General features: G+C 43.6%; 2 protein-coding genes across 4 annotated transcripts in view; one reads left to right on the top strand and one right to left on the bottom strand.

Annotated features, from left to right (window-relative positions):
- The window catches only part of LOC134436426 (histone deacetylase 9-B), an 83,854-nt gene extending 77,490 nt beyond the window's left edge, over positions 1-6,364 (bottom strand). The window contains exons 1-2 of the mRNA XM_063185637.1: positions 6,216-6,364; positions 4,454-4,609 (exon numbers count right to left, since the gene is read on the bottom strand). Of these exons, the coding sequence (XP_063041707.1) occupies positions 4,454-4,475 (22 nt within the window). The 5' untranslated portion in view covers positions 4,476-4,609; positions 6,216-6,364. The remainder of the gene's footprint in view (positions 1-4,453; positions 4,610-6,215) is intronic.
- Positions 6,365-7,920: 1,556 nt separating this feature from the next.
- snx13 (sorting nexin 13) overlaps positions 7,921-25,000 on the top strand; it is a 59,663-nt gene continuing 42,583 nt past the window's right edge. For all 3 annotated transcript variants that reach the window (XM_063185634.1, XM_063185633.1, XM_063185632.1), the window contains exon 1: positions 7,921-8,070. In XM_063185634.1, the coding sequence (XP_063041704.1) occupies positions 8,059-8,070 (12 nt within the window). In that variant the 5' untranslated portion in view covers positions 7,921-8,058. The remainder of the gene's footprint in view (positions 8,071-25,000) is intronic.

Raw genomic sequence — 25,000 nt, 5'->3', positions numbered from 1 at the left:
TGGGAGTGAGGCGTGGGAGTCATCAGTCTCATCAGTATGACACTGTGCGATGTTACGAGCTGTCATTGTCAAAACAGGGGCTCTGGTTCTGCGTCATTAACCAGCAGCGCACCGCTAATGCCAGGCCTGTGTCCCTGCTAGTCACTCATTGCCATTCAGCTCACACAGCGCGCAGTACAAGCACAGCAGGAGAGAGAAGGGAGGAAAAGACATTGGTAGCATTGCTAACTGTGGTAATAAGATGCACTCGGGTGTTATCTTGTACTCACATTATAATATCAAGACCTTATACAGGGGTGATAGTGAGAAAAAATCCTGAGCCTGAACTTTTTCCCCTGCTCTAACGACGACGACAAGATACTGCATAGTGACGTAATGTAGGCCTATTTTGACATTATTCAAGCCTGATAGTAGAAGAAAACCCTGAACCTGTAACACTTTCTAAGATAAGAATAACCTAATGGCTAATTATTATCAATGTTTTTATTTTTGCAAACTCTGTCAAGCCTGAAATCAGGCATGGAGCCTGAATACTATCAGCCCTGCTTATAATGCCATATTACTAACATCACAGAGACAGACACTCATTATTTACATGCAGAGCCTCTGTTTTAACCTTATTATGACAAAAACTGAACATGTCTTAATCTGTTTCTTAAAACTCTTTGTAATGTCATAACAATGTTTTTACGATGTAGTTAGGCTTTTTCATCAAACTGTGAGTAGGACCGCCGGCGAACCCATGAAAGCGCTACTACACAGACAATTCTATACACGTGTACTCCTCAGGGAAAATTATGGGGAGTGTGTGAGCAGACTGCAAGCTTTTTCTGTCTCTCTCATCTGTCTCCTTCTGTTTTGATCTCGTTCATTCTAGTTCTAGCCTGTGTTTTCCACTAGCTGAGTGTTTGAGTGGCTAGTCAGGCTGGAGGACTTGGAGGAGCAGGGGACTAGAGCAAGCGGAGGAGGCCAAGCGAGAGGCCTGCCAGCCTGGGTGTCCATCTGCTGTGCTCGGCCTGCCAAGACATATACACAGCCAGCCTGGGCCTGTTCAGGGGTGCATTTCTGGAAAGCGTAGTTGTTAGCAGTTAGCAACTTCGGTAGTTGACAATGGGAAATTGTATCGCAACCAACAAAGTAGCTAACATAGTTAGCAACTACGCTTTCCAGAAATGCACCCCAGACAAGACCAGACTGAGTAGGTGAGACGGCCATCAACACAGTAAGAATGCAGTGTTATCAGAGACGGTGAATAGGCATACTAGAAACTGAGAATCTAGAAAATCTTTGGGTGGTATTTTAAACACATTATTGTTAAAAGAAAATACTCTGGGCCCAAACACACTCTAGAAAGTGTTAAATAAACTCTCTAAGTGTTGAATTCACACTGCAAAGTGTATTGTGTGCATATAGACTCAGAAGGCGTCTTCAGGCTCATAGAGTATCATGTTGGTTCCAGTGCTCACAATAATCTTGAATGGCTCATGTGTTTGAATACTGACAATCATTTCATCACCATCATCATCATCACCAAAATCATAATCATCATCACCAATATCATCATCAGAGCATTTGAGCATCCGAAAGTAGACCTCAACAGGTTCATCTGGGCCACTCGCACTAATACAACAAAGCATGAACGCCAGTGAGTGGTTCACCTGTGAGCACCTTGGCTGTCAGAGTAACTGGTATGGGAACTTAAGCACCCGGCATACAGCTAGTCTGAAGTCATCAAGTGAGCCCATCAAGTCATCAAGACTGGTGGCCGTCTGAATAATGTGAGCCCTGCATCACTCTTATTAATCTTTTACCTGTGACACCTTCCATTCAATGCATTTACAGCCGTAAAAAGTAGTATCTGGTGGCATAACATAGCATAGACATAAACTTAAACAATTCTTGTTTTACTATGGGAACCGTTAGTCGTTTTTCCTTCTTCGCTTCAAAAACTGAACTTGTCTGACATTACGCCGCAAAAGCCTAATTGAAGCAAAGGGGAGGAGAGCCATACCACCCAGTTTCAAACCCGGGCCTACAGGGTTCCAAACACATGCTCTGAAATGCAAGACCATGACAGTCAGAGCACACCCACCACACCATGACACTTACAGTATCCTTGAACACTTGGCACTTTGGCATCTTTGCTCTAGTTTCACTGTACAGAAAACCACAGTGTATATAATGACAGTACTAGAAGGTCTTGAGTCATACAGTACTATTCAGAAGAGCTGCACTGGGCCTTTCAACAAACTGATCACATCACACCTCACTTTAGTGGAAACAGACCCATACCAAAAATATCTTGGCCTATATAAAGCTTACAAAATGATTCATACATGGACTTTAAAATTCTACTATATGACACAGTGGCCGATTCCCCATCTTCATCATATGTAAAGGCACAAACATATAAATATAAACATTGTGCATGGAATATGTAAAGGATAATTGACGACACGGTGTGCGTATAACAGGGAAAAAGATGCGGTCACGATGCGAAGCGCGGCCCACATTTTCACACATATAAGATTTGCATAGCCATGTAAGCTTTATATATCTAGTGTCAACGTTAGCGCTGGCCAGGCCATGATAGTCAAGTGGTTGCCGCTTAGGTGCTCTAGAGCAGATTATCAACCCTCTTCACGCCTGATTGGTGAGTTTCAAATTTGGCACCTTTTCAAAAGTTCTCTTTTTCCAACTCTGGTAGCTTGCTTCTTTGCAAACCACCACCTCTCCAGCTAGACCTTGTCATAAATATACCATGGGCTTCTCTTTGTCATCTTGCCTGTTCATCTGGGAATTGTTTGCTCTCCTCATCTTAAATTGGATAAGCGTTCCTGATGCATAGGCCTATGTCCCCTTTGATTTTCACAGTGCTCATGGAAAACCATGGGGCCCGGCCTCCTCTGAACAGAGCCTTACCACCTGATCTAATTCATAACATTTCAATAAGGAAACTGCTTTCATGTATTTTGTTTCTTGACTTTAATGGACCTGACAGAAATGTATTTTTCCTATGTGGGGGAACAAAAGTGGCAGTGGAATTTCTGCTCAGCAGCAGCCTCGGGGTACAAAGGAAAATGCAAATGAAGAGCTCTTTTCCAAAATGCTATAAAAGGCCATTTTCATGCAATTTCCTCAAATCAAATATGTAAAATATGACCTCAAGGTATTAGGGCAATTGTGACAGGATTGATGTTATCTGATTTTTCCTTGCCAAATCCAAAACAACAAAACAGTGATTTTACTTGGCATGGTATACACTGATATAATATTAACACAATACAAAACATTGCGTTTATATTATTGATAATGAAAGCGCATTTTGAAAAGGGATCATCAAATGAATGTGATAACGGTGTCTGATCATTGTATTTTATTTGGCCCAGACCTACTGTAGGTTTCAACCTTCAATGGTTCTGTTCAGATTTTTTTTCTTCAGGATTTCAATGTGTAGACTTCTCTCGAGTCAGTAATTGAATCAAGACTTTGTCCTACCTACAGATTGAGTATGGCTATCACCAGACTACCGGTATATCACAAGTTATATTATAGTCAGGAAAACATCTATTCATTTTCTTGTGGGGGAGGTCAGAGTAAACTATATGAAATACTATCTAAGGCAGGGATGGGGATTTTTTTTCATTTGGGGGGCCACTTCAAATTCCTCCAAGGGCCGTACATGTCCTCCAAGGGCTGCAATGAACACAAACCAGGATTTCCCCTGCATTTTAGGCCTATATTGAAGGCTAAGATTCTAAGATTCCTCTACAAAATATTTCATATTTCATCTGAAGCTGTATAACATTAAAATTATATCGGGGGCTAGATAAGACAGCCTCAAGGGCTGTAAATGGCCCTCGAGACATAGGTTGCCCACCCACCCCTGATCTAAAGCTTGATGGGAAGCATGGTTTTCACATCTGGTGTCAACATGGTGGATCTGTTAACAAACTAAAAGCTTTCGTTTGTTTGTCTTGCACTCCCTCCCCGTTCAGTGCTTGGGTCCCTAAACTCAGGCAAAGATTTCAGCAGGGTCACCATGCCTTCAGATCGGAATGAGGCAACATGGGAATTCCCAGGTTACCCTTGACCAGGGATGAGGCAAAATTTCCTCCTGTCAGCTTAACCCCTAGCACAAAGCTATAGGTTATAACCGTATTGTCACCAAAATTGTAATGGCTATGTCTTAATCAGTTACTTAACCCCTTAGCACAGCACTATGGCTCTCTGTAATGTCACAGCAATGTTGTTATGATGTAGTTAAGCATTTTCAGCAAGTGAATAGGGTCGCCGGCGACCCCTGCTGCAGTAAGAGGCTACGGCTGTCGGTACTGTCATAGCAATGTTGTTATGACGTAGTTGAGCATTTTCAGCAAATAGTGAATGGCCCGCCAGTGACCTCATCTGCAGTAAAGACAAGGCTACCTGGGTGTCTGAAAGGTGACCTTACCTGCATGCTGTGGAGAGGTCATGATTGACAGCTGAAGGCAACACAGGTACGATGATGATGAAGACGTGTGGTGATGTGGGACTCTGCTCCACGCCTGTGATGGTTGCAGGGTAACCCCAACAGCATGGGCTTTGCTCTACGTCCAAACACCGTCACCTGTAGGCGGAAAGCAGGGATGGACATTAGGGGCAGGGGGCTGAAGAGAAAGTAGGTTGAAAAATGAAACACAGTTTCCTTCCAACACAGGCCACTTCAATGAGTAACCAGTGGACCAGTGAACCAGTCTTACGATCATCTGATTCTGTTGGATCACATGTGTGGTGGGTTTTTGTGTTTTAGTGCTTTTTAGTAACAACACAGCCCATCTATCTCGTTGGGTAACTGGTGTAACAGCTATGTAATATCAGGTGGTAGTGTTGTAGGCCTTCTTGAATTTACACTATGAAAAAAGAGTTGTAGTTGAATTTACAGCATGAATTTGCTTCTACTTTTCCTTTTGACATTTCTGCTGAGGAGGGAGAATCCCTGGGCACCAGTGCCTTGGGGGACCTTGGCAAATCACTTGTACATTTTTTTTCCTGATATTTTCTTATCATGCAATATGAATATCACAATGAGCACAGAGAGCAGAGAGTTGCCACCCTGTTGTGCAGATTCACTGATGCAATACATATTTAGGTAGCCTATATGACAACACTAGACAAGCTCCCCCTACCCTACCATTGAACATGCAGTACAGTAGGCTATTTCCCATTTAGTCACTGCCTAAGCATATAGTTATCAGGCAGTGTTATATCGCCACATGATATTATCTAATTAGCCTATTTATGGACATAAACTTGAGTCAAGGGATATTTGAGAATCTGGTCACTGAGGATATGTTCAATCAACTAACATTTGTAGTACAGCCTATAGGTTGACACCCATGATGGAAAAGTGAATGTGTGCGTAATGCGTGGAGACTATGCAAAAGACATGACACCAAATAGATTTTTTCCACGCTCAAACAAACATTCACATAGGCTACCACACACTCGCTCCCATTTACATTGCAATATATGAAGTGGTTGCGGAATAGAGACCGTCGCCTCAACCTCAATTGATGCGTCGCTCACGTACTGTGGGCGTTCGCGCAGAGGTCGTGTATGTGTTCAGTAGATGGTATCAGTTCTATTTTTAGCGCATGATGTTTTCCCAGTGGAGGGAGGACAACGAGGAAGCGATGCATGATACTAACCTGTTACCATGCACGCTTGAACAGTTCCATACGTGATAAATAGCCTTTTCCACCAAATATAATAACTTGATATACTTTGAATACAGCTCATTGTTTGTATAATGTAGACTGTAGTTCACGGCAACTTACTTCTCACACGACGCATATAGATTTTTATGAAAGATGTGCAGTTTCCGGAATATGTTTTACATTTGCAAACGCGAAGAATCCCCTAGCCTGTGTTGTCGTAGTGTGGCATCAGAAAAGACAATGTTATACACGTCTAACACTTTACATCACAACATTAATCAATGGCAAAGATTTGCCCTAGCGTTTTGATAGTCAACCGAGGAAACTCCATCTTCAGTGTCCAATTATTTCCTCGAAAATTATCCATGGACCGCATCTAAAGAGGAACGTACATGGTCGATAGTTTTCAAAGCCTTTCCAATCTATATAGCTCTATTTGTAGTTAAAATGGATTCTACTGGGATCCGTGTTGCGATAGGCTGCTGTAGCCTACATGAAAATAGCAATTAAACTTACCCTTTCCGGGATTCCTCGGTAAATTATTAGTCTACGCCTTCATGTCGGTTGACACATCATTGTGGGATCAGGCTCAGGTTAATTCAAATCACAGAGACACAAGTCTCCGTCTCATCTTTTAGGGGAGAGCTAGACCGACGAGCTTTCAGACAAACTGCAGCGAATGTTAAATGCTACCGCTGCCTCTGGCGACACAAGTACTTACTAAAAATAGCAACACAATGGACAAGATTCATAATAATATCGTTTACACAATATAGGCAGGCGCAGAGGTTTATCTGTCTTAGGGGTGACTATAACAAGGCTCACACGCTATCAATTGAATGGTTCATGATTTAGTATAATTATAATAACTGATTTTATGAAAATGTGTCTTATTTACATACAGAAATCTCGTGCGTAAAATGTTCTTTCATTGAATTGGCTTGATCATTGCAATGTAAAATAGACTGCAAACTCAATCAAATTCCCTATGCCATTTCCTCCATTCAGTCATCCTTTTCAGATACAACTAGCCTAAAGCAGAAATACAACGATGCCAATGATAGCCATGCATGGGAAGGGAGAAGGAAGTCTGTGCTCACTGGCGCTTAGCTTTCCCACATAAAACATGGAAATAGCGCCACAGGTGATGTATACGTGCACCACCAACCACCACAGCAATTGTGGCTCATAAACCCCATACGAAGCTCAGAGTTCACCCGGTCTTGTGATCATACAAGCCAAACAAACTAAACCTACTGAGAAATCAGCTGGGTGTTGAGCCGCGAGGGATGAATCAAATCCATACGCGCGTCCTACTCTCGGCCCAGGGCGCTTATCATCACAGATACACACCCGGCGCGGCTACCGTGCCTGCTTGGACCGGGGGAAACATGAGATGGCACTTTGGATGATAGAACAGTTCGGCTGATCAAATGGGGAACCTGGTGGCGTCGGCCAAACGAGGACCACTGCGCGCGCTCAATCAAGGCTTTCGCCACCTCCAAACTGGCCCGATTGGATGGCTGTCAAGATGGAGACAGGTAAGGCTTATGGTCAGTTCTGCGTTCGCAATGGGAAGATTGTAGGCTGTACTTGTGCATCGCAAATGCAATTTTCCACATTTTGTCTATGCATCGCTATTGCATTTTTTCCGCCTTTGGCAAACACAGCAGCGTCCACATGACTAAAAGGGTACTGAGATAAGTAGTCTTGCCACCATAAAGAGGAACTATTCTTGCCAGACTATTCTGCAGAATGTATGCATTTGCGTAGCTGTTGCACAATGGTCACTTTTCACAGAACTTAGCCAATAGACATTGCATTGGCATTTTCTTCCCCGTCAGCAACTTAATAGCAAATGTAACCACATTATCTAGTTTTAAATGACCAACAATTCCTCTTGGAGTAACTGCATGAAATGCATAGGCTATTCATTGCATTGTGCATGCCAGACAGGGAAAGAAAACATGATCTTCAGGTCATTGAATGCCAGTTTATCAGTATAAACTGCCTTACAAAGCCAAATGCACGCGGTTGTAGTCTTTCACATTGCCTAAAACATGTCAAAGCTGTCATATTTTTTTTAATTTGGGTCAATCAGTGTTGATGAAGGCGCTTGAACGCTTGTTGAAAGTGAAAAAACGCCCCTAGTCACGGGTATGTCCCTTGCGTCACACCCATCGGTCCAATCAGCGAAGACTGTCAGAGTAGGAGACGTAAATCTAGCAATATGGCGACTATCCGGAGAGTGTACGGACTCTGGAAGCCTATCAGTTTTTAAACGAGAAAATAGCTACGTAACCTACGATAAAATGTGGTGGGGTTAGGCTAAAGGACGTGCGCCGCAACGTTTTAAATAATGTTTGCAGAGGTAAGTCTGCCGTGTTGTTGACTGCTATGTGTTGAGTTTGTTTTGCGTTATACAGTGACAGGCACAACTAGCCAGCTAGCTAGTCAGCTAACGTCAGTGTCCACTATGGGCTAATGCTAGGTAGCTTAGCTGGCTACCAACCTAACAGGTAAACACAGGAGAGCTCAGGCTATGTTTTGAAGGCATCTGGTTGCTCGGTCTGGGATTACATCGTTAATGCGATGAGCTTACGCTGTTACCTTCAGATGCAACAGCATCCAAAATTAGCCACAATGGTGTGATCATTAATGTATTGATTGTGTCACACATTATGCTTCCAAAATGTTGGACGAAACGAGCGGAACTTGCTACACATGTAGAACTAGGTGTTGGCTGACTAGTGTTTGATTTAGTGATAAACGGCTTGAGCCCTTCTTGCCCCGGGTTGTCAATTTTCTACGTGGCGCCTGTCCTCCTGTACAGTGTGCCAGTTTGTCTCCTTCCTCCGTAAAAATGACAACAGGCTTGGCTCAATTCTAATTGTTATACTTGACCACGATGATTAATTTAAATAGACCTGCGCACACGAACAACCGAGTCCTGTTGCAGTCAGTTAACTTGGTAGTGAGTAAATAGTTTCACCAGCCTCTGCTGAACTGAACTCCGTTGCGTGTGTACCCGTAGACCTGTCAAGTTATGTACATGGGTTGAGTGCATGGATGCTTTTGGCCAGTGTGCAAATTTCATAGTTTTTACACCACTAGCACTGCTGTCACTCGTTGTCGTCCGCACGGTGTGCGTTCTTCACTGCATCCACAGGGTAGTTCATAGACTTGTTAGCATTCCCTCACAGCCACAGTCGTTCTGTGTTGCCACCGCCATGCAAACCTTTTTCGTCACTTTAAACATACGTGTAGGATAATCTATGATATACCTTTGGTCGAATTAGATTAATTGTAAATATCTGGTGTGGTGCCAATGTACTAAATGGAAGGTTATCGTTGCAACACTGCACGTTGACATGAAAATACACATAAAATGAATTTTAGGGGAAAATCAAATCACACTCAGGGTTCACACAGGGGAAAAGTTGAATTCAATGTCGGTTTTCCTTTAAATGGAATGGAGTTATGTGAGTGAAGGATTTAACGAGATCTCTTTTTAGCTGTGAGTGAGGTTGCAGTTATAGAAAGGGGGGTAGAATGAAGTGTGCCATGCACATCCAAAGCTCATTACTGGATCTTAATCAAAGCTTAGGCCATTGGACAAAGGTACCAGGCGGCCTGGTTGGTCAGGCCCTGCGTCAAAGGAAGCAAGCCAGGGATAACTCCTCTCGCTGCCGGGGCTGCCTGGACACTGGACTGGACATCCCTGTGGCTGTTTGCTGGAAATGTGTGAAAAAGGTTGTCAGCCTTTTTCTGTCTTGTGTGTGGTGGAATGAGGAAGTGAGGAATTGGTCCTCGTCTTGTGATGATTTATTTAAGAAGGCTTTTGTTGATGTAACTGTGGGTTGGTGTCACAGCATTTTAGCATCATTCACTGCATGACATGGCACAGGTGGTAGGCTAGCTTGGCTACTTACAGACACATCACCTCTGGCTTGCCTATGTAGAACTAGAACACCTACACCAAACTGGGTTTGTCAACAGGGCTTGTCATTAACTTTTTTTTCTCACTGCCGGCCTATGTGACTTGTGGTTTTCCTGAGTCACTAGCCAGTCAGCCTTTCTACTAGCCACAGTTTGGATGTCGGTATTCTTTCCTTACCATGACATGTCTGCGCTCTGAAGATGAAGTGTTAATTGAAAGTGAAAATATTTTAGACAAATAGAATCTAAGTATGATCATTCTTGAGCTTGAATATGCCAACTGATGCAAGCGGGCAAATAATAGGGTAAACTGTGGCATATGTTAACCCAAACATGTGTTCCCAGTGCCAACTTGGCTTGTGAGACTCAAGTTATTACTAGCCACGGCAAAGTTGTACCCATTTTTGGCTGGTTCGCAGGTGCCAGCGTCAAGTCCTGTTTGGCAATCAAAAAGCAAGTAGTAAAGTAGTAGCCCTCATGATGTAAAACAAGTCACTGGGTCCACTTCAATATCTAATCTCCCGTCCTCCCTTGTGCTTGTGGCCTTGTGATGACATGCAACACATCATTGATAATAGATTTTTTTTTAAAGTTTTTTTTTAAGGCTTTACAAGCCTTTATTAGAATTTTTATATGACAGGACAGTGAAGCAGAGACAGGAGGCGAGTTGGAGAGAGAGACGGGGATGGGCCGGCAAAGGACCCAGACCGGGAATCGAACCGGGTCGGCCAATTAGTAGACGAGTGCCCTACCATTAAGCCACGGTAGGGCCTGATAATAGAATTTTAATTCAATATGTTGCAAAAGTGCTATCAAAGGTAATTTTCTCATTTTCAGTCAGGATGTTGAATGGGGAAAAGTCTTCCTAGAATTGTTGTGCCCGAGCTGACAGCAGGGAAACTTTGTTGTTTTCTCCACGGAGGTGGGCTTTCAGCGAAGCACGGGGCCACACATTCAAGTCGAGGACTGAAGTTTGGAAAACGGGGTGTGCCCACTTTTTTGGAGGGACCATCATTCTGGGCCATGGGTCATTTTGCCATCGTGCACCACCAGCAGTGGCAGCACAGGCAGGCAGTGACTTGCCTCTTCTCCTCGCATCACTGGGCAACACTGCAGGCGCTGAGAAGCCATAGACAAGATTTGGATTACGCTGTCCACCTTTAACCCTTTAGAGGGAGATGCCTGTGCTGTGCACTGTGCTGCTCTTCGCAGCTCAGCTCAGCGCCTCTAGAAATAGCCCCCACCCCCTGCCACTCACCAGGGAGGGAGGCAAGGGTGACGAGCAGGCTCTAAGGACACTAGAAGGCCCAGAGGCAGGCAGGCAGGCAGGCCGGTAGTCACGTGCACACTGAGGCCAGCAGAAGCTCCTCCAGTTAGGAGAAGTGAAAGCACCGTGGCCAGCAGAGAGATTTGTCATTCGCAAACATTATTCTGATGGTGTGACCATCACAACCGTAGGCTTGTGGTTGACTTGTGCTTGTGCTCTGTCTCGACTACAAACAAACCTGGCTTTTTTGGTGTGCCAAAGCTCTTATATTTGGTACCTTTGAGTAGAGCTATCACAATATTCAATACGTCAATATGTTGTGAAGTATGATAACTTTTTTGGCCATAATAAGTTATATTTGTGTGCTTCTTTGTTTTCCTCGTCACTCTCTTTTTCTCTGTCCAATAGACTGAATGCTTATAGGCGCATTTCACTTCCTTGTTTAGCAATCCTTCCATCTATCTATCTGTCTATCTAGCAACCCCTGCCGCGACGCTTTCAATATTAGAAAGGGTGTATTATTCACATTTTTAACCCATTGGCATTATGTTTGAAAAGGACCACGTATCTGGGCGTGTCTTTTTATTTGAAAAGTTTGGCACTGATGATGGTCCGAAGGACCGAAAACGTTTTGCACTTCACTGGGTAGCACCTTCTTTATTTTCCTTATGCATTACAATTCTTTATGCATCGGCATCAGTGGTGTGCGAGCTCCTCCTTGATGCTTCATTGGAAATGACCACAAGAACGACAGTATTATTGTTTATCGCAATCATTTCTTGACAAATTTATCGTAAAGCAAAATTTGTTATCATGACAGCCCTACCTTTGATTTCGAAACTGGGAAGAGCAACTGAAACTCTCCTTTGGTATGTATCCATAGGAAATTCACTTAGTGCCACTATCTACCCATCGTTGACGCAAGAGATGCAGACAGATGTGTGATTGATTTTGGCTTCTCAATTGTTTTATTTTGCTTTAACAGTTTCTCCCAGTCCAGTGGTTCCACCTCTCCATACCACTTTGTATGTACAGTGAGGAGAATAAGTATTTGATCCCTTGCTGATTTTGTTGGTTTATCCACTAATAAAGACATGATCAGTCTTTAATGTTAATGATAATATGTATTCTAATATGGAGACACAGAATATCAAAATGAAAATCCAGAAATTAACTCTAAAGAATATATAATAATTGATTTATATTTAATTGAGGGAAATAAGTATTTGATCCCCTGCCAACCATTAAGAGTTCTGATCCGGCAGATCAAATGGCACTTCCAATCAACTTGTTATCTGAATTGAACACACCTGTTAATAGTAACCTGCACAAAAGACACATTGAATCTGCAGAATCAGTCCATAGAATCAGTCAATCAATCAAACTAAACTCGCCAACATGGGACAGACCAAAAAGCTGTCAAAGGATGTCAGGGACAAGATTTTAGAACTCAATAAAGGGCCGTACACATACGTCGCTACTAGTTACTCGCTCAGCGAATGAAGTCAATAGAATGTCGATGTGTTCCAGCGAGACTCGCAGGCGAGTAGGCGAGCACTGTACAAGCGATGCGATGTGGGCGGATTCCGAGTTGAAAATATTTTATCTTCGAGCGAGGCGAGTAAGCGAGTAACCAATTGGAATGCAGAGTTCGGTACTTCTCGCCTGTTCATTGGCAGTTAAAGCCGCGGGAACTTTCAGTGAACGTTCCATGAAAGAGTGGCGAGTAGGCGAGCAAGCGAAAAGCTAGCTTTGTGTGTGTACGCCGCTTAAGGCTGAAATGGGCTCCTGGATATTAAAGAGCAAACTGTTGGTGCATTTCGTCCCAATTTTAGGACATACAAAATGATCATCAATCATCAATCTTAGGCCTGTCTCTGGTTCCATACAAGATTTGACCTTGTGGGAATTTAATAACCAGAAAAAGGGAGATAAAGCACCTTAAAACTGTATGGGAGGAGCTAGGAAATGATCTCAAGGCAGCTGGGACTTCAATCACTAAGAAAACTATTGGAAACACTTGATACCACAGCGGATTAAAATCCTGCAGTGCATGTATGGTACCCCGGCTTCAGAAGGAACCTGTTCAGGCTCACCTGAGGTTTGCCAATGAACGTCAAACTGGATTAGGATATGATTGGGAGGTGCTGAAATCAGATAACACCAAAATCAAACTGTTTGGCATTAACACAACTCTATGTGTTTGGAGGAAGAGAAATGCTGCCTATGATTCCAAGAACAACACCTTCTCCAACATCATACATGAAAGTGGTAACATTATGTTTTGAGGTTGTTTGTCTGGCCAAGACACACGACAACTTCACATCGTCAAGAAATGGATGGAGGGAGACATGTAAACGTACAATGCTGCATGCCAACCTCTTTCCCACCACCACTAGACTGAAGGTGGGTCATGGATTGGCCTCCCAAAATGATAATAATCCATAACATACAGCCCAAGCAACGAAGGAGTAGCTCAAGCAGAAGCACATTAAGGTCATGAAGTGGCCTAGACAGTTTCCAAACATTAACCCTATAATAATCCTGTGAAGGGAACAGAAGTTCCCATTTGGCAAGCTACAGTCATACAACTTAAGTGATTTAGAGATGATCTGCAAAGAAAAGTGGACAAAAATCCTTTCTAATATACCCACAAACATTGTCATTAACTGAAAGAAACATCTGACCTCTGTATGTGAAAACAAGGGCTTTGCCACCAAGTATTTTGTCTTTTTTGACTAGAGGGGTCAAATACTTATTTTCCTCAATGGAATACAAATCAATTAAAATATATTCTTCAAAGTTATTTTCTGGATTTTCTTTTTGATGTTCTGTCTCTCTATATTATAATACATTTTATCATTAACATTATAGAATGATCATATCTTTATTAGTGGGCAAACCAACAAAATCAGCAAGGGATCAAATACTTATTCTCCTCACTGTACCTTACCCTGTTCTCATCACTTCACTGAATATTGTGTGCTCTCCACATACATCTGGCCACTTTAAGAAATGAGAGTAATCTCCACCTCAAGCTGGAACAATAGGAAAAGTTTGGAGGGCCACAGCGTTTTTGGTTGGTTGGTAGGTAGGTAAAGTGCTCTTTGGTCAAAAAATTGGAAGCAAAGGAGACGAAGTATCCAAGGCACTCTTCCCAAAAAAAGTTAAAATAGCTTTATTAATTGTTAAAACATTATTTTCTACAATGATTTAACCATTTAATAAAGCTATTTTTACTTTTTTTGGGACGAGTGCCTTGGATACTTTGTCTCCTAATCTTCATCTCAGTTTAGGAACCAAACACAGAACAGGGAGGGAGCAGAAGACATGCTAAATAAACAAAAGCTTGTAGTTTGTTTATAGATCCACCATGTTGATGCCAGGTGTGAAACCAGCCTTTCATCAGGCTTTAGATCAGTGGTCCTCAGCCTTTTTTTTGAACAAACACCCCCTTGACCTCATCATAAGCCTACCAATGAACTCCTTCGTTTTGAAAAATTGAATAGACTAATGCCCCCCAATGGTAACCAAGCCCTGCCCCCACTCAGTTGTTTCCTTTTTAACACCCCCTAGGACTCCCCAACGTCCGCTGGGGGGCTGTAGTGCCCCCATTGAGAAGCACTACTTTCGATAGTAGGATTAAGAAAGTGTAACCTCCCCTACGAAAATGAATAGATGGGTCTCAGACTATATCTCACTGGTGATATGGTGTCGCATTAGCCAGGCCACAGTTGCTGATCCGGCGGGGTAAACACATGTGGGAGTCTCCACTACAGTGGCGTTATGCCCTGCATGTGTTTTGACACCGCTAAGCTATCCTGAGGTTTCTTAACAGTGCTAGGACCAGTGTACTTGAGAGAGAGGGAGAGAGTGAGTGAGTTTCAAATGACAACTGTCTCGTTGTTCTCTCACTCTCTCTCTCTCTCTCAAGGTGGGGATGTTTTCCTGGAGCTGGGTGTGAGTTAAAGGGACAGTTTGGTCAATTTCAACATGCAGTTGTAATGCTCACACTACCCTGGACTTGTCAGTGCCTGAGATTTTTTTCTTCTTCTTCAGCTGTTTCCGAGATCCTGGTCATTGTAATGGGGGCAGCTCTTTGTTTACATTTCAAAAAAACATTTTTATTTATTCCCAAAAACATCCAAAAGGTTATAAAACATCAGCAGACAACTAGCAAACAGCAGTACCTTTTGGGAAAATATTTGGAGTTGGCCTATGTTTCATTTTTTTAAAATGTAAACAAACGCTGCCCCCATTAGAATTGCTCATATCTCGGAAAGGGCTGAGCCGAAAAATGTGGCATCACCAGGTACTGACAAGTCAAGGGTAGCGTGAGCAATACAACTGCATGTTGAAATTGACCAAACTGTCCCTTTAAGTCAGGTCCCGAATTAAGTGAAAATTTCTCTCATTGAAGTTAAGTAACCAGATGTATGTGGAGTGAACACAGTTTTCACAGCTCTCTGAGGTGCTTTTCACTGAGACGTGAGGAGAAAAAAGGGGGAAGAATATATGTATTTTGTCTGTGGATAAGTTATAGTACTCCAGTATTAGGAGACCCGGCGCTAGCCCACCAGTATCCTAAACACATGCCTGCTGGCCACCTTTTTTTCCACGGTCGGAGCCTGGTTTAGAACGGAGACTGATAAGTAAGCTGGACAGATAACACAAGTCTCCTCTCGGGTTACTGAAGGTCATGGAACGTGACCAACAGCTCTGGGCAACGGCTAGCCTCCAGCTTACTAGCAAGCGTCTCAACAGGCTCTGGATGGCTAGCACTACTAGCCTATGCCTATGTGGGCCTACTAGAGCTGGCTAAATGAAACGTGTTGCCATGATGGAACATCTTTATTGAAGTGTGTGTGTGTGTGTGTGTGTGTGTGTGTGTGTGTGTGTGTGTGTGTGTGTGTGCGCGTGCATGCATGAGTCTTTTGAGTAAGGAATGCTCTGTCTGTGCAGTTAAGTCAGAGAGAGTAGAGAGAGAGAGGTTCCATTGGCCCATTGTTTCCGGGTTCTATTATTGCAAGGGGGAGGGGGGTGAAATCCCCCTTTAGGCAGACCTAGGCAGACCTAAGGACTGTTCTATTCAATGCTAGGAGTATTATGACACGTCCTTTAGGCAGACCGGAACCTGGTCACGTTAGGTGCCCATAGCAACCTATTACAATGGCATATCTCTATAGGTACTTAAAGAACCTCTGGTTAAGTCATTGCAGAGGTAGTGAGTCTGATGATTCCTATTCAAAGCTGCCTACGCTGCTCACCCATTTCTCCTGAGTTTCTCCCGTATTTCAAAACCATCTTTTGCCCCCCACATTATTCTCCCCATGCATCCCCCCCCCCCCCCCCCCCCACATTATTCTCCCCATGCAATCTATGGCATTTTCCACCTCTCATCCTTTTTTGCCAAAAACCTCTAGCCTACATTGCCATCATACAAAATCAACATTTTCCTGGTCGTGCAGGACAAAACATTCCTGGAGTTTGTTACTAAAATGCTGACCGGCTTGCTCCTAATTAGTTATGGTTTATTCGACATGGACAGTGCGCTATCAGAAATTCTCTAAGCTATGAGATAGGCGTCTCTCATTGGCTCCCATATAGCCCCGTTGGCGAACGCAGCCAAGTAAAAGATGAATGGGAGCCTATTGGGCTAAATGGCTCAGCAGGGATTTGTGACGGTTCTGTTCTCTGGTTTGTAAAGGTGTGTGCACATTCTGTACCTTATCATGGAAGTTGTATTAGAAGTGAAGTTAAAGGTTCCTGACATGGCTTTGTTCTCCCAAAGACGTGTTAGTTTTGTCCTGCAACACGCTAGCATTCGGCTAATACCTGCTGGCTGAGGAATCTCTGCGACTATTCACGACCAGAGCTGACGAGAGACGTACTCTGACTGATCCTAGCAGAGACATCTACGGTCACACACCTCAAAACCCCCCACCGCCGTCCAACATGTTAATTGAAGGTGCCCAAATTCTTAAGGATGAGCGCAGTCATTTCCTTTACCCCATGTACACATGCCGCTTTTCCACCACCTTAAATGCAATAAATAACAGGTGTCCGCAACAATCCTAACATAACTTTAAACACATCGACATCTGAAGTCAGACTTAAAACTACAAAACAAATGGCGTAGTGCCGTAAAGTCGATTGTCACGTGTTATGTCATTGCTATAGTTGAAATAAGGGTCATTTTCACGAATCTAACACTTGACAAGATGCAAACGTGCCGGCAAATGCTTTCACTTACTCATATCTATCGAACGCGACTTCATTGTTTCCAGGGAAAAAATCACACGGGCAGATAGTTCTATGAGAAGCGTACAGCCCCATTGGCACCCATTCATTATTTACTTGGCTGGATGATATAGCTGCAGTGCCACTCCTGGCCACACCAGCCAGTGGTCGTTCTTGTACAAGATTCCATTTTCTTTGGTAATATGTTCCCTCAGGCCTGTTAGATTCTGTTTGAGTTTCCCTCCTGACTGGAGCTGGCTCTGAGCGGTCTCTTTTCCTAGGGCTTGGTGATATGGCAAATCACACCTCATCAACACGCACGCACGCACGCACGCACGCACGCACGCACGCACGCACGCACGCACGCACGCACGCACAATACTCTGTATTAATTATACTGTACCAAGCTTTAGCTACTATCTAGTAACTAACACGATTATATCACATCTGAACAAAGGATTTTAAAATCAAAATGGCTTTTAGTTTTAATTTACTGCTCTGGGCAGAATCATGTGATCATACAAGTGGCTTTGAAGGAACGGAACATGAACACACTGGAATGCACAGAATATGAAGGAACGGGCTATAATACAAGGGTGGTTGACGTTTAAGGGCGTAACACAAAAAAAATTTTTTTTTTCAAATTCCTGAAAAAAATGATGGATAAAAATTGGAAAAAAATAGAAAAAAATAAAGCACTCGGTGTTCTGTGGAATTTCACCTTATTTTTGCCTTTTTTGGGAAAATGTGTCCTGCATCAACACATGGCATAGGCATGTCACACCGCAGGAAAATGGAGTCACACCACAGGGAATTCACTGCATTATGGCCATTTTAATCCTTTTGTATACATGACTGACATCTGAGCTCATGCTAACTTGATAATGATATCATGTTTAATCTTAATGTGTTTTCATTAATAAAAAAAAAACTTTTTTTCCTCCTATAAGAGCAGTCACACCACAGGACACCATAAAATGAACCTAAGCATTGCGTGACAGAAATATTGCAATATGAAGACATATTAAGAGGTTAAGAGTCACCTTAAACTTTCACAGCACTCTCCAATAACTGAGGTACTGACTGGTTAGGAGCCAGTCTTTAAGACCCTTGTAGTTGGCCTTGCAGCTGCCCATTCACAAACATTGACATACATGTCACCCCACAGGACGCAATTTGTGTTACGAAATTGAACTTGTAGTTAATATTACTGTCTTGAGTTTTTTCCACATTCACATATCTTAATCTAAAGTTAAGATTTATGCAATCATGCCAAATGCTTCATACATTATTCAAAATGTTGTTGGTTAATTTATATATATATTATTATATATTGTTTCATCAATGTTACAGTCACACCGCAGGAAATTTGACATATAAACCTTTACATAAATCTTAACAAAAATGTTTCTTCTCATCTAAGACTAATATGAAACATAATGTACCACATCTTCTTTAATTGACATTTGTTTTTTAAAGGAAAATAACAGTTTTGTGGGTTTTTAACCAATGTTACGAAAAAACAAGGCGTCACGTCTCCCACCCACAAACAATAGTGGCGGCAGTAATAGCAGTGTCTTAATAGTCATGTCATGTGTGATCACAATCAATCAACAGGTTTTGATTGTTGGTTGGATGAGGGTCTCAATTTGATTGGTCTGCAGTAAGTTACATGTCCCACATAGACCTTTTTCCATGTCCGTAGGGCTTAGAATGAAGTAGTGAGTGTGTCACTGTGGCTGGCTGTGTTGCAGTAAAATATTCAAACTATGAAAGAGAACGGGTGCTTACAGCTATCCTTTTGAATTTAACTGTCTGTGTCCTGTGGCAAGCTGAGAAACTCATTTGCTTGACATTATGCGTCATGGGTTTTCTTTAAGGCTACACACTGTCTCTGTGATTACATTCTCTGTGTGTGTAGCATAAGAGCCATGTCACTGAAACATAGGCCTTGGCAATTAGTACACACACACACACACACACACACACACACACACACACACACACACACACACACACACGCACACGCACACAAAGTTACTCAGGATCGGGTGATGAGTTAGCATTTGTTCCGAGATAACAGATATTTTCCCCTCACTGATACAGTCTTACTTTTCCTGAAACTCTGGAGCAAAGCATTTGTGAAAAGTTGAAGCGAGGACAAGGACATCCAAGCTAGACAGACCTCCTGGCAGGGGTGCTTCCAAGACTCATTTGGGTGGAGTTTCTATCTTTTTTTTTAATTTAATTTAATTTTTATTTTTTAGAGAGAAGTTCCACTCAATCATGGGGCAGGGTGCTTTCATTTGTCCCTCTGTCTGGACAATCCAGGGGACACTAACGTGACCCTTTTTGCCTATTGGCTCAAAGAGAGCCAGTGTCGGATCTGAGGCATTTAAATGATTGTGGCATAAATTGCTGATCCCTTCGCTGTGTCTGGCACTTTGCTCTGCTCTGGCTGGCTGTGTGTGTGTGTGTGTGTGTGTGTGTGTTTGGAGATGCATTGTCACAGCATGACGAGGCCTTGCTGCCCGAGAGTCCTTTACTTGAGCTGATGGATGGATGGATGGATGGATGGAGGGAGGGAGGGAGGGAGGGAGGGAGGGAGGATGATGAGTTATGGTGTGTTGCTGTTGAGTACTTTATGGGTGTACCGTAGTCGGGATGAACCAGTCAGACACATCAGACCTCTCTGCGTCTCTCACTTCTCTATGGCTTCTCTCTGACTAAGTTTATATGGTGATGGATCAAAACAGAAGATGGCGCAAAATTGGTGGCTCATCCTCAATCTTTCAGGTGCCTTTGACGTCACACGAGGACGATTGCGAGTGTAAACAGCAAAATATCTGATCTGAAGTGTCTTAAGTTTACACAGCAACCTCGCCATTGGGGCAAGATGCAAGTTGGAGAAGTGTGACGTGAAGGTGTATGGGACGTGAACACGTTTTGGCTTTTTTGCCGTTTAGACGGAGACGCAACCCGGGTCGTCTTCAAAACTTCTCACTCTTTTTTTGCCCCGATGGTGGGGTCGCCGTGTAAATAAAATGCACTTCTAATGGAATATTTTGACGTTTTCCCTCACAATCCTCTTCATATAAATGGCCCTCCTCTCACACGTTCTCTCTCTCTCTCTCTCTCTCTCTCTCTCTCTCTCTCTCTCTATCTCTATCTTTTACTTAGTCAATCTAGCTCTTTTTATCTCCGTTTTCTCCGTCTCTTTCTCTCTGACCCTCACTCACACACAGAGTCGCTGACAGCTTTGGCCAAGCCTGGGACAAAGTCATCTGAAAGGGCCTCCCACCAAATAAATGCAACATAATGACAACTAAATTCAGCAGCCAGCCCCCCCCCTCCCCAAATACTCTTCATATAAATGGCCCTTCTCTCTCTCTCTCTCTCTCTCTCTCTCTCTCTCTCTCTCTCTCTCTCTCTCTCTCTCTCTCGCTCTCGCTCTCTCTCTCTCTCTCTCTCTCTCTCTCTCTCTCTCTCTCTCTCTCTCTCCCCCCATTAGTTCCTCCTTGTTGGCTTCCCTGCACACACACACACACACAGGGCTGTGGTTTGAGCAGGTCCCAAATGTTTTCACATTCCTCAGTGTGATTTTGGACGGACAGCTTCGGTAAACCACCACATTATTATTACTTTGAAAAATGGCTGAAGTCATCTAGCCTACGGGCTCTCATTCCATAAATAGTTTTTAATTGTGACTGCTGCTTTTTAGAGTTGCTTTTGCTATGGCACAGTTTTTCTTTTTACTGAAGTAGACCCTCTGAGTAGACCGTAGACCATAATAGACTGTTATGGTCAACAAAATAATCGCAAATATTATGGAACACAATATATGACATCCAAAATAGAAAAGGACTTCTCATTACAATGCATAATCTCGTGTTTCAGATGCTTTTCCCCATCCTTTTTTGTTTCCACATGTGGTTTGCTATTATTTTGTGTCGCTCTATTGGAGTCACAGTGCCGGGCTGCTGCTTGATCATATTGTAGGCTTAGTATTTCCTTATTCTCACGATCTGTTTCATATGCAGGTGTTTACTCCTTTGCAGTTTCTTCATTGTCAGGCAAGGCATGCAAAGGGAAAAGCCCAAACTGAGATCAAGCGAAGTGCTTCTGTGTGCAGGCACTGACGAGGGTACTTGCTGTTTGAAGTACGAGGAGGTGAAGTTGTGATGCCTCCACACACAGGAGGAACTCAGCAGGGAAGCTGAACTGAGAGAGAGGGAAAGAACTAAGAGAGATGAGAGATGAGAGAGGGAGAGGGAGAGAGAGAGAGAGATACCACCTCCCTCTTTTGAAGGAGTCAGTGACTCACTCCTCTCTTCTGACAGGCTTTTCATTTCTCTTCATCAGCCCCTTACCCCAACCTCTCCCAATTTTCTTTTGCTTCACACTTTGAAGAAGAAACTGAGTGGTAATCCACAAGTCTTCTCTCCCTTTCTCCTCCGCCCCCACAAGTGGTGTCAAAAGCTCTTCCAAGAAACGAAAACAGCTAACCCTCACGTCACATGGGTGTTGGCCTCACCCAAAAAAATGGAGATGGGGCGGTTGAACAGAGCTTGGGGGTGTGTGTGTGGGTTGTTACCCCAGGGTCCAGCCCCCCTTCCCCGCTCTCTCCCTCTCTCCTTGCAGCGGCATCATCAGTCCATCTTGGCACAGTTGCTTGTTGTGCACTTGACACATAGTACTACTACACACCCTGTCCCCCAGCTCCCCCGGCCCAGGACATGGAATCAGATTTTCTGTTGGAGTCCAAATCCTTGTAAACGGCCGTGTGTGATTGCACCACTGAACTGGACTGCAGGCCATTTTTAGTTGGTCGTGTTTTTGGACTTCTTTCTTTCACTCTGTATTCCCTTGCATTCAACCTTACTTTACATGTGGAGAACAGCAGAAGAAGACAAGGAGGAAGAATGGCTCTAGTAGTGTGTATTCCTGATTCGCGTGCATGCGTGCTCTCTATTCTTGCACTCTATTCACTGCACTTTGAAGCTTACTTGGGGAGAACAGTAGAAGTAGAGAAGGAGGGAGTTGAAGAATGGCTTTAGTGCAGTGTTCTTCAACATTGGGGTCACCTGGAATTTAAATGTCTAAAAAAGGTGTGAAGAAAAGAATGCCGATGATTGATAAATATTAGTAATTAATATGACCTATGTATAATTTCTATTATTATATGGTGTGACGTCATCGGTCGAATGCTCCATTCATTTCAATGGGGCTCCCCAACGTTCGCACGTCTGTTATTTTTCGATAACGGACGGGTTGGTCTATAACAGACCGCTGTCAATGGTAACAAGACTTTTCACTGCTAAAGCGACTTTTCAACAAGACTCTAATCAGCTGCTGTGATAGACAACACCTGTTGTCCTGGCTACCTAGCTGTTGCCTAGCGGTGTTCCACAACGGCACTGTTTTGTTTTGCGCAGCAACAATCTTTTGACATGAAAAACTATAATAAACTTAACATTAAATAGGCCTCCGCTCCGCGTCGGGGTCTAAAGATTCTCTCTGTCGTGCTGCTATTCCACGGTAGCGACCTTCTCGCCGAACGTTAACCCTTACTTAATATTGTGTCGTTGTACAATCTTAATCTTTTAAAATATTTATAGGTTTAATTGTTTACAGCTCAACCGGGTTTTCTTTTTCGTTGGTGAAAAAAATGTGCTTGGGGTCCCTAGAAATTTGGGATGTCAAAATGGATTCCTGGGCCCAAAAGGGTGAGGAACCACTGTTGTAAGTTGGTGCATCAAGTTTGTATCACCCTCTATTGTGTGTGTGTGTGTGTGTGTGTGTGTGTGTGTGTGTGTGTGTGTGTGTGTGTGTGTGTGTGTGTGTGTGTGTGTGTGTGTGTGTGTGTGTGTGTGTGTGTGTGTGTGTGTGTGTGTGTGTGTGTGTGTGTGTGTGTGTTTTTTGTGTGTGTGTGTGTGTGTGTGTGTGTGTTTTTTTTTTTGTGTGTGTGTGTGTGTGTGTGTGTGTGTGTGTGTGTGTGTGTAGCAGGGCTTAACTTTTTCACTTGCCGGACACTGTGGCCAGTGGTTTTCCAGAGTCACTAGCCATCCAGCCATTCTACTAGCCACAATTTATTTATTTTTGAATCATGACGCTGAACATCTAACCTCAGAAGATGAGGTGCTTAAAGCAAGAAGATGAGTGCAGGGGTTTCTACATGGAAATAAAATAAATACAGAAATAGAAACTGAGTAACTGGGCTTTTTCTTGAACTTAAATAGAAGCAATTGATACACAAGGGGCAAAGTGCAGACTATGCACTACTCTGATATGTCATACCATAGAATAAGCTACCTGCCAAATTGGCTAGTGACACTGAAATTGCTACCAGCCACAGCCAAGTTTTACCAGCATTTGGCCGGTTGGCAGGTGCCAGTGTCAAGCCCTGGTGTGTAGTGTGCGCTAACCTGGGAGCTTGGCACTGTGCTACACCACAAGGTCAGGACCCTGAGTGATTTCCATGTGGTGCAAAACACTGCTAGAGAGACGGTGAGCACCTCTCGTAAACCGCACACTGGAAAGCGCAGGCTGTGCCAACTGGCCAGATGCAAATCCAGTCCACTATGCATTGCAAATTGTTTTTCTTAAATAAACGCTAGCCTTGGACAGACGGTGTGTGAGCAGCACAGCTTTTGCCCACTGGTAGGTAATGCGGCGTGTCTTGTTTGGCTTTGCCTGGGCAGAAATGAATGGCTGCCCTGCCTGATTTGACGTGAGGTGACGTCCTCCTAGTGTCAGCGTTGCAGGGTGTGGCAGGCTCAGGTCAGACACAGGAACAGGACTTCTTTTCATTCCACCGCCTACACAGGCAGCAGATGACATTCACAGTGTTTACCTTTCAGCGCCGTAGGCTCGTTGTAGCCCAGTCATTGTTTGGGACTTATTGTGAAAGAGGTCCATGCCTACCTCTAGACCAGTGGTTCTCAGCCTTTTTTGAACAACCGCCTACTTGATCTCATCATGAGTCTCCCTCCCACCACCCCCCACCCCCCCTGGACCTCATCATATGCCTACCAACGCCCCCCTTACAGTCAAAGAATAAAATGGACTAATGCTTCCCAATGGTAACTAAGCACTACCCTCTCTTTGTTGTATCCTTCACAACGCCACCCTGGGCTAGGGCAACCTCCCTGGGGGGGCTGTAGAGCCCCTGTTGAGAAACACTACTCTAGACTGTTGAAGGGTTTTTGTTTGTGGTCATAGAATGCACCAGCAGGGTTGGTATGGCTTTAGCTATTGAGTCGATGCTTTGTCCTGTTGTTGTTTTTGCTGTTTTATAGTCCCCTTTTTTGCCAGTTTTTTCCCTCACATAACCAGTTCAGCAGTTCATGGTCAGCTGTGAACAATGGAGTGTAGCCACAAAGCCAAGCCTGTTCCTTGTAACCCATAGCGCTTAGCCTAGTCTCCTTGTATGTAGCATGTGAATACTGTGGTTGTAGTCTGGCTCTGCCTGGCTTTCCTTTTAAAAGCATGTTCAGCTGATTTTTTTTTTTAAAGCACTTGTCCAGTGCTTTTTGTTAGGGTGGCCCACATTGACAACAAACTGTGAGCCTACCACCTTGACTAGATCTCCTGGAAAAATAAAGAGTGTGTGCGTGTGCGTGTGCTCGTGCGTGTGCTCGTGCGTGCGTGCCAGTCCTCTGTCCTAGCCTGAGCTTATTCTAGAGCTGTCTTGTGTGTATTAAGTTATGTCTGAAGTTGATGGGGAACACGTTATTCAACACTGATCATGTCCTCAACCCAGAGGAATGCGCACATTCTCTGTCTTTTTGCATTCTTTAAAGAAACCCTGATACTGCCACTTTGTGGTATCTCGAAAAGGGCACCTTAACTAACC

The sequence above is a fragment of the Engraulis encrasicolus genome, chromosome 20 (genome assembly GCF_034702125.1).
Source record: "Engraulis encrasicolus isolate BLACKSEA-1 chromosome 20, IST_EnEncr_1.0, whole genome shotgun sequence".
NCBI lineage: Eukaryota > Metazoa > Chordata > Actinopteri > Clupeiformes > Engraulidae > Engraulis > Engraulis encrasicolus.
This window is presented reverse-complemented; position numbering and strand designations above follow the sequence as displayed.